The 9803-nt window shown below is 48.7% G+C and overlaps 1 protein-coding gene across 1 annotated transcript in view; it reads right to left on the bottom strand.

Annotated features, from left to right (window-relative positions):
- The window catches only part of EHD3 (EH domain containing 3), a 30074-nt gene extending 20572 nt beyond the window's left edge, over positions 1–9502 (bottom strand). Inside the window, exons 1-2 of the mRNA XM_074897334.1 lie at positions 8849–9502; positions 1825–2001 (exon numbers count right to left, since the gene is read on the bottom strand). Of these exons, the coding sequence (XP_074753435.1) occupies positions 1825–2001; positions 8849–9075 (404 nt within the window). The 5' untranslated portion in view covers positions 9076–9502. The remainder of the gene's footprint in view (positions 1–1824; positions 2002–8848) is intronic.
- Between the last annotated feature and the right edge of the window lie 301 nt (positions 9503–9803).

Genomic DNA, 9803 nt, shown 5'->3' on the forward strand with positions numbered 1-9803 from the left:
AGACAAGATATGTGCAAGGCAGAGACAGCTCTGCATTGTCTCTTGCCAAGACGCCAGACCTACAACAGGGCTAAGCGTGGGTGGCTTGATCCAGTCCACTGGGTGCACCCTGATTTACATCTGCTACATTTCTGGCCCTCTGAGTCAATTCTTGAATGCACTTAATTTCCTAATTAGCTGGGTATTACCAACTGCATTTTCAGCACTGTGATGCTCACACTGCTGAGCTAGTCCCCCTTAGCGTGTCTTCCTCTGCCAGTTTAGAAAAAATTACCCTTTTTTTTATTATATGTCAGCAGAAAAGGTGTTAATTAACTGTTGTGGCTACTCCCTGCATTGCTAGCAAGACTGCACCTCTGCTGCTGCTGAATCACTGCTATGCACCTCTGTCCTGCTGTCCTCACAGGCACATGCTTGACTAACTCGTAGGAGGAGTAGCAGGAGAGTAACAAGCGCACAGCCTGATGCAGTGAACTAGGCCCACGGATGCAGAGATCCCTTCCTGTATTAGGAGAAAACTGCATTCAGGACAGATCAATCCATCCACTTCAGGAGTGTTTGCTTTTCTGCCCTCCTTACTTCTGATGTTGCTTCTCCTCTGCAGTGTCTTAGGACAAACCACCTTCCTCCCCCGTGTAGACAGTAGGCAGTCACCTGATCTAACTATTGGCCAGGTGCAGATGTTCTGGGCCCTATGAAATATTTAAAACATCTAAAAGTCTCTCTGGTGCTGAACCATGATGATGTATTTGAACAATAAGCCTGGGCAGTGATCAGATACTGCTTCCAGAGGCACTGTGAGGTTCTCAGCATAGTAGCAACTCCAGCTAGGACCCTCTTCTCTCGTCGAACCTCTCCTCATGCTTCTCTGCAGGTCCTTTCCCTGTCTCACTGCAGCTTACATCAGCACTCCTGTGATCAGTGCCAGTAGATGCTGCATTCTCTGGACAGACACCCTCTAAGCTCAGCAGTTAGAAAGCAGAGCCACAGCCCAGCTTTCCTGGTTGTTTGGCTGAGCAGCTGCCATGTTTGCAACGTCTCCTATACTGTGTCAGCAGGGAAGGCACTGGTGATGGGTGTAGTCAGACAGTTTGTTCCTATCTGCCTGTTGTAGCACACTTTGTGCTCATCTAGTATATGGGTGTGTGCTGCTGGCTTCCTGCAAGGCCTAGATCCAAAACTCAGTATGGTTGGGCTAGGTCTAGGGGATGAAAAGGTTACATTCCTCGCATCACAAAGCCACTGTCCAAACCCCCTGCTACAGTATTTTTATGGGAAAGGCATTAGAGTTGTTGTGAGTTTGCACCTGAGGTTGTATGTATAAAGCATCAGAATGGAGAGTTCCTGGTTTTGTTGCAAGGGGGACATTCAAGCAATGTTTAAAAATGGGAGAAAGCAAAGATGTGCATATTGTGTCAGTTCCACTCCTCTGACTTTAGTGGCTACATCTGGTTGAACTATTAAATTTCAGGGAATTGAACTAATGGCAGAACAAAAGAAGCTAGGAGTATAAAAGCAAAGGAGAACGAAGTGTAGTAACAAGATTTACCTCTAGAATCCTACAGGATGAGCCTGACAGGTTGTGCTGTGTTTTTCATTGTTCAAGTAAAATGAAGGTTTGTCCCACTTGAATTTGTTAATCTGCCCTTCAGTGAGTGACTGGTGTGCATCTGGCAGGACTGGGATGGCTTTGCATCAGCCACATGGACGGGGGAAAAAAAAAAGGAAAAATAGCATAATGCCTTGTCCCTTTAAATTTCTAGCTATGCTGCTCATTAGGTTCTAGCTCTTTTCTCTGGAGCAACCAAGTTCTTGAGTACTGACCTGTTCAAAAAGGCATTGCCAAAGGCGTTGAGTTTCCTAAACGGTTTTTTGGGATCCACCACCAACGCGTTTCCAGGTACAATTCCTTCTACATCTCCTTGCATGACTGCTATAAAGGAGTCAGTTGTAGGCTCTGGTCCAATCCTCATCCCTGGGAAATCCTGCTCCAGCAGGTACCTGTAGGCAAGAAAACAGGGTGTGGGCATGAGACATGAGCTGCCTAAGTCCTAAATGAGTTGTACTGAAGATTGTAGTGTAATTATGAAGCTCAAGAATATGGATCCTTCTGACACTATTTTTAGCACTGTCAGTGAATCGTTTGATAAATGTCATGGTAGCTTTTCTACTCAGGTTCTCCACATTTAAAGCTTTCTTATTTCAGGTGGATTAAGAAATTGAGATGATTATAGCTGCTGGGAAGAGATTCTCATCATGTTTGAAGATTAAAATACACAAAATGATCAAGACATTTGGAACACTTAGCATAGCAAAGTAGAAACAGCAGTTCACTGAAATCAGAGTTAATCCCGAAGCCTTAGTTGCCTTTGGTGCCAATATCAATCACTGCTGCTCATTTCAGCAGACTCATCCAAATAATGTGCTTAGCCCCCAGTCCAAATCAGTCACTCCAACAGCAATTTTTCTTCTACTTGAATTTTGAAGTCTCAAGTCTCCCTTCTTGTATGCTTCTGCAATGCAGCTACAGGTCTGCATCACAAACTGCTCAAGCATATTAAGCATTAAGCATGTGGGTGGCAGAGTATACCCCAATATTTGTTGTCAAGCTAAATAGCACAGTAAGCACAGCAAACACAGTATCCCTTACTATTTCCTAAGCCATTGGCAGCCTCTCTGAAGGTACAGTTTGGCAAATTTCAGGGAAAGCTAGTCACTCATGGGGCCATATGACTCTGAACAGGACCCTGGCAACATATTCTCACTCAACCTGCCAAATTTAGGGTGGGTCAGTGGTGTGAATGGACAGTTCCCTTTGGCTCAAAGCAGCCAAATGCCATCACTGAGGTCAGGTCTGTGTGAGTGCAGAAAACATCCCACTTGCTGGTCCTGTGCTGAAAACTAAGACCATTTTATCCCTGTGGTTTGCAAGAAGTAGCTGGAACTGGTCTAGCCCTGAGTATAGGATGGTGTCAGACCACCTGACCTGGTGATTAGCTCTGGATTGTTACACAAGGAACATGACTGCCAGGTTATGGAGCTGGTATAATCCTGTGTCACTCGTTGCCAGCAGATTGCTGGCACTTCCTCTTCTGTTGCTTTGACCTAATCTTTAGTAGGTAGAAAGTAGAAGTAGAAAGTTAAATAAAGAATTGCTGTGATGTTAAAAGTAGACTTAGCAGATGGGGAAAAAGGAAATGGGAGATGGGCTGAGGACTTTTCATGACTGAGACCAGTGTGTTTAACCACCAGCATTGGTTCACTCAGGTGAGTCTTATCAGAGAGGATAAGTTCCTATGTGAGGGACCACACATGAAGGCTTGTGATCACTTTTTTGGGGTTTCTGATTTCACCATCATTTTAACAGATGTAATCACCATCCAGTGTTTGAGGAACAACAAAAAATTGTGCTTGTTCAGCAGGGCTGTTTATTGACACCCCATCAGCAAATGCATCTTCAGCTCCCAAGGGGCAAGGCCAAATCAACTGGATCCAGAGGTAAAACAAGCAAATGTACACCCAGGACATACTGCAAATTGCTGCTACTTATCTGGCTTGGTACACATTAATGAAGAAAATGGCTGCAATAAGAATAACTAGCAATTATATCCATAACTCCTTTAGGAGCTGACCACCTCCTTTATTGGTATTTTATCATGTATTTTCTTATATTTTTCATCTAAAGTGATTCCCAAGTCCTGTGCTCACCAGAATGCCACCAAGTGATTTAATGGGGGCAAATATGAGCTAAAATAGCAGCTGTTTAACAGTTCCCAAAAAACTGAAATAATCCAAGAAGGGAAGAGCCCTCTAGCCTCCTATGCTAGCATGGATACATCCTATCTACCTAAAGCCTGTGCAGGTGCAACTTTCCTATAAAAGTGGGTCATTACTCAACAAAAGCAGACTGCAGCCAATGCTGGTGTGTTCCACCTCCCTGGCTGGTGATCACAATACACCTTCCTGGAAGCTACAGTAACTTCCATCTAGCTTGAAGCAGCTGAGAACAAGGAGGAGCTACTTCTCCCACCAAGAGCTCTGTAGACTAGCATATGAATGTTCTTGGCTCCATTCCCTGGAAAACTCTTTACACTGAAACAACTGTTTGCTAGGTTAGAAGCCACCTGGCCAGACTCTGAAACTAAACTCAGGCCTCCTGGATGGCAATTCAAAGTGTTAGCTCCTGATGGACATTGCTGTGATGCTAGTCACCGCTACTGGCTTTCCTCTGCTCACACTTTTATACTTTGCTTTTGGTCTGACATAGCATATTTGAGTGATACACTGACAGACATTCACCAAATCCATAGAAATAAATCTTTGAGTTCTCCCCTTGCAAATACTAGAGAGAAAAGAAACAGGTAGCCATAACAATCATCAAATGCAACAAGTGAAATGCTTTGGAAAAACACCCATTACTCCCAATGCCAGGTTGCAGCCTTGACATAACAATAACCTGCCTGCTTTTTTATGGGTTTGAGATGCACATATAATATTATAGCTTTTGAGCAACCAGAGAAAAAAAGCCTTTGTTTGTCATTTATAGGCAAAGCTTCTGAGAAAGTCTAAGCAAGAGTCCTGCATACAATAGTAACACTCCCCCAGCCAGACTGCTTGAAAGAATTTTATCACAGCTCCACTCAGCTAATGTTTAAAAGCATTTCTGTATTTCTTCTATAGGACTTAAAAACCAAAATAAAATCCCAACAAAAGCACTCTCATACAGTAGCTACAAGTCAATGTTAATTGACTTAATGTGCAACAAGTGGTATGAAATCAAAGAGATGAAGATTTGCACTGCCTATTAGTGTAGCATCTATTTCAAGTAAGGCTCCTCTGGGAGATGCAGGTACATTGTGCAGCAGGGTGTCTGCAGCATAAGAATCTCGTTGTATACAGGACAAATACAAGGGGCTTTATTGACACTGTCTGATGGGAGGTGGGGGAGGCACTTCTCTAGGCAGTGACACAGGCTGCCTCTGCTAACAGAAGCAAGCTAGAGAACACATGCAATTGTCACATCTGTGAGGATTTCTGGGAGAGAAGAGCAAACAATAGTTGTGGAAAACACTGACTGACAGTGAGCAATTTCTCCTGCCAGTGCAGCATGTCTTACTCTGAGCTGCTAAACACCTTCAAGGGCCTGGGGGGCCCTTGAACACCAGCCAGGTTGGTGAAGCCTGCAGGGAGTGCCAGACAAGAGGTGAATGGGACTTTTTTATGACTAATCTGCTTTTGGAAAAAGTGTCTGGAGTTGATATGTGGCTGGGAGCATCATACTCGTTGCTCCATTTCAGGCCTGTCCCTACTCCTGGTGAGGAGGAAGGTGAGGGACAAGGGCAGGAAAGCTGCATTAGCAGCAGCCTGGCTTGGGGTAGCCTTTTCCAGACAGGTTTGGAGCAGCATAAGAGCCAGGCAAGGAGATCCCAGGCTCTCTGGGCAGGAGTGCCGCAGGATGTGGGGGAAGGGGCTGTTTGCCCGTGATGAGTCATGCAGGAGCCGCGCAGGATGCTGCTGTGTGGCAGCAGAGGTGATGCAGAGCGGGAAAGGGAAGGAGGGCAGAGCGGGAGGAAACGGTGACAACTGCCTGGTGCAGGCAGAGATGAAAGGGTCAGGGCCACACTGGGAGGTCACACTAGAGCTCTGCGTGTAGCCTGTGACAAACAGTCTGAAGAAGCCAGGACGTGTAAATGATTAGCTGTAGGAGGAAGGGCTGGCTACAACAGAAAAGCAAGCCATGTTGACAGTTAGTAGGGCTCTGGCAGGCTTGTTTATTTTATTAGCAGGATGACTGGACAGAAGCCAGGATTATTTTTAGAAAAGACCACAGAACCTAAGTTAATTAGGAGAGCACTGTTCAGTCCTGCACCTCCACCCTCTTACAGGAAACATAAAACCCAATAATGTTAAAAAGGCAGGCTCCAGTGACACCCTGCTGTGGCTGTCATATTCCCAAGTAGAGGTGCTGCCTTGCCCTCACCATCACAGACTTTCAGACCTCAGCACTGCAGAAAAGCACAGCTGAATGTATGCTGAGAGAAATGGAAGTGAGCAAGAAGGGAAGATAAAGCAGGAATGGAAGAGTTGCAGTTAGCGATGTTACATCTTTCACACAGCAAAAATAAGGCTCAGTTCTCTGGGTCCCTCAAAGCAGGGGAGAGAACAGCCTGGTTCTACTGAAAACAAGCCAGTGCTCTGGTCTCACTTCACTGGCTTTGACCCACACGACTTGCCTCCCTCCTCCCCGCCTCAGCCTGTAGGAATGTTTCTCACTGCTGACCTTGACTGCCTTCTTTCTGCCATCAGCTCCTAACAAGAGAGCAGCCTCACTGCAAGATGCTGCAACTTAGGTGCTTTTGCATTTCTTCCGTGTTTCACCTCAGATTCTCCAAGAACAAGGAAAGATGTTTGGGAGATAATTCCACCTCAGGTAAATGACTAAGGTCCTTTGTCTTTTTTTTTTTTAGTGGTGTACTGGGATGAAGGTGAACTGGGACTCAGTTCATTCCACATGAGTGTTTAGTGGCATAAAGTCATCTCCCCAAATTGCATGGCAGTACAAGCAGGATGCAGTGCAAGAGTGGAATGGATACATAAGGATAACATCAATTATCCCCCATCCTGACAAGAATTATGGAAGAGATGCCCAGAGGCTGTTTCTTGCTGCACCCTATTGCCAAGACATAATAGTTGTGTCCCCTCCCACTTCCTCCCCCAGTCCCCTTTAACTCCTCCCTGCTCTCAGTTTTAGCTCCCACTGCCTTCCCACAATAACTCTGGATGCTAATCTGGTGCTTATTCCAGCTCTCTAATGACCAGTGCCTGCAAGCCTACACTGAAAGCCTATCACGAGCTACAGTCGCTTTTCTGGCACCTCCCGCCTTTGGTTGGTTGGGAACATACTGGAGTAACAGACCCTCACACTCCTACAGTTAAGAGGCCCTGGGTTTCTTCAAGAATTATCAACTTTCACCTTCCAATGCACTATTCCACACAGAGAAGACTCTGCCTTCCTGGAAGGCCTTCTCGGGTCCATTTTGCACTCCTGTGAAGCAGAAGCTCCTCCTCACTTCTGCTTGACCACAGTCTCTGCTTAGGCTCATCCCAGCCCCATGCACAGAGGAGGCTGGGAGAAGAGGACACAAGCATGAATGAAATGCAGTGGTCAAAGACAGGTTCAGATCAGCTTGTGACAGCAGAGCAAAGACACTGCTGCCATCCACATTAGTGAAGACTCGATCTTCTCCTTTTGCCTAGAACATGCTTTAGACACCTGAACTTCTTGCAAAAGGAGCTCAGGTTTACAGAAAAAGGACTTTACTGAACAGAAAGGCAAAGGCAGTAAGTCCCTGCTAACAACAGCATGCAGGTGAGACTGCAGGGAAATGCTGATGCTGGCAACCCAGAGAGAAGCATTAGGAAGAGATGCTCTAGGTACACAGCCAGCAACCTCAGGAATTGATTATTCAGGGGGAGTTCTGCTCTGAGTGTCAGTAACCCAGAGGGCAGGAAAAGCCTTTCAAATAAGTTTCATACAAAGTCACAGGACAAAGATCTGGGGGTGGAACCAGAGCTATGCTATCTAGACTAGCCTCTCAATTTTCAGAAGAGCAACTCACTTTCCAACCATGTGCTAATGCTTCTTAGGGTCATTCATACCCCATCACCATTCTACCTAGCCTGCTCACATGAGGAAACCCTTTTTTACTCTTTAAACTTTGTTTGCCAGGTGCATGACAAGGTAGGAGAAAGGCATTCTGTTCTTGACTCCTGGCTGAGGCATTAAGTAGCAGGAATATTACAGCACACAAAAGAAACCCCTGCATTTCTCAAGGTCACTCCTTAAGAGGTACGGTGAGTTTGATTCACCTCTCTCCACAGCTCCCTCCTCCACCAAGAAATACTGATAGAACAAAGGGCTGGCTGCTTGTGGCTTACATCCAGATTTACACTGGGGTAATTCCGCAGATTTCAACACAGCCACACCAGAAAAAGGCTGGAATTTAACGCTGAGCTTATGAATCACATAGGAAACGCAGACAACGCAGCTTCAGCTATGATCCCAAGAGAAAAGCTGCTGCAAGTTGAACTAACAGCGTGGCTGAACAGAGATCCCCGCAACCAAGTCCAGCTGGAAAAGTTTAACCCTCTCTTTGACACTTTCAAATCAAACCTGCTGCTGGCAGCTGCCTTTTCTTTACAGTTAGGAATGGATTTGCTGCTCTCAGCAGCTCAGCAGAGTAGGACAGTTAAAACAGAGCTTACATTTGGAGCCCTGAAGATGGGCAGGTCTCTTGCACGCACGTTTCTCAAACCAGGCTCTAAGCATTGCCTCTGGTCACAGTGCAGAGGAAGACCCAAGCATGAGCCACAGACCGAAGCACCCACTTCAAGGTTCCCGATGCCATAGGTTGCCCCACCACCCAAAAATTATATCGAGTTGAAAAGAATGGCTGTTGGAGGGGCTACCCTAACCCCAGCAGTCACGGGGACACCCTGCAGGAGGCTTCCCACAGCCTCTGCACTTTGAACGGACAGGAGGGCCCCTAGTGACTCACGTCTCCAGACTAATGCCCTGCCTGCACTCCTCGGCCCTGCCCTGGGCTACTTATTGCCACGTCGGTGTTTCAGGGGACATCTCACTCACCCTACTCTTGCAAAGGAACACTCTCAGTTTGAGTGGAGGTGGCTTTCCAATTGAAAGCTGTTGATGAGCACCAGGGCCACAGGAAAGGGAACAAAAGAGGGATCCAGGCATAACACAGACTCCCTCTGCCCCACCACGACCCACGGGCATCGAGGGTGCTGGCACGCCCGAGAGGGAGGGCGGCTGGCAGCCGGGTTTTACCTGATGAAGGTGGTCTTCCCAGTGGAGTACTGCCCCACGAGGAGCACCATGGGCTTGTTGTCGAAGTCGGCATCCTCCAGGGCCGGCGAGTGGAACTCGTGGAACTTGTAGTGCTCTTCCAAAGGGAGCAGCTTGGTTTTGTAGAGCTTCTTCAGGCCCTCGCTGACCGTCTGAAACACCTCGGGGTCCTTCCTCCGGCGGTCGTCGGTGCCCAGCCAGCTGAACATCTTGGGGCCTCCTGAAGCCAGCTCCGCGGCGACCACCGAGGCTGGGGCGGGGGAGGCGGCGGGCAGGGGAGGCGCCGCTGGCTAGCTGGCTGCCGGCGCGGGCTACCCCCGCATGCCCCCTCAGGCCAGGCAGGCGGGCAGCGGGGCCCGGGGGACGGCCGGGCAGGCCTCGCTCCCCTCCAGCGCCCACCCGCGAGGGCCGCCCTGCGTTACGCGACCCGCACCGGCGGCTTCAATCAGAAAACGGTCCCCGCGGGAGGCTAAAAAAGCCCTTTCTCCTCGCAGCCTCGGCCGAGCGGCGCCGGTTGACGCCGCCTCCCTTCACGACGCCGGCTCCCGGCGTGGGCATGCCGCGGAGGCAGGGCGAGAGGGGCGGGCGGTGGCGCCGGCAGCGCCCTCCAAGCGCGGCGGGCGGTGTTTAAGGGCGGCCCTCCAGGAAATGGGCCGGCGGCGGAAGTCGGCGGCTCCTGGCAGGCGCCGCCTGTTCTCCCCGGCGGGTGAAGCCGCGCCGGGCGGCGCCATGTTGAGGCGGGGCGCGACGCGGAGGAAAAGCGGGAAGGGAAGGGAAGAGAAGGGCCGGGCCGGGCCGGGCCGGAGCGCCCCCTGGGGGCTGCTGCAGCCCGGCCGCCATTTTATTCCCTTTCTCACCTCGCTTTAAAATAAACTTCTGCAAGTGCAAATTTGACAGGGAGTCGGCTGTTTCTGAACGCTGCCGCCTCGAGCTGGGT

This window comes from Athene noctua, chromosome 1 (genome assembly GCF_965140245.1).
Source record: "Athene noctua chromosome 1, bAthNoc1.hap1.1, whole genome shotgun sequence".
In the NCBI taxonomy this organism is placed as follows: domain Eukaryota; kingdom Metazoa; phylum Chordata; class Aves; order Strigiformes; family Strigidae; genus Athene; species Athene noctua.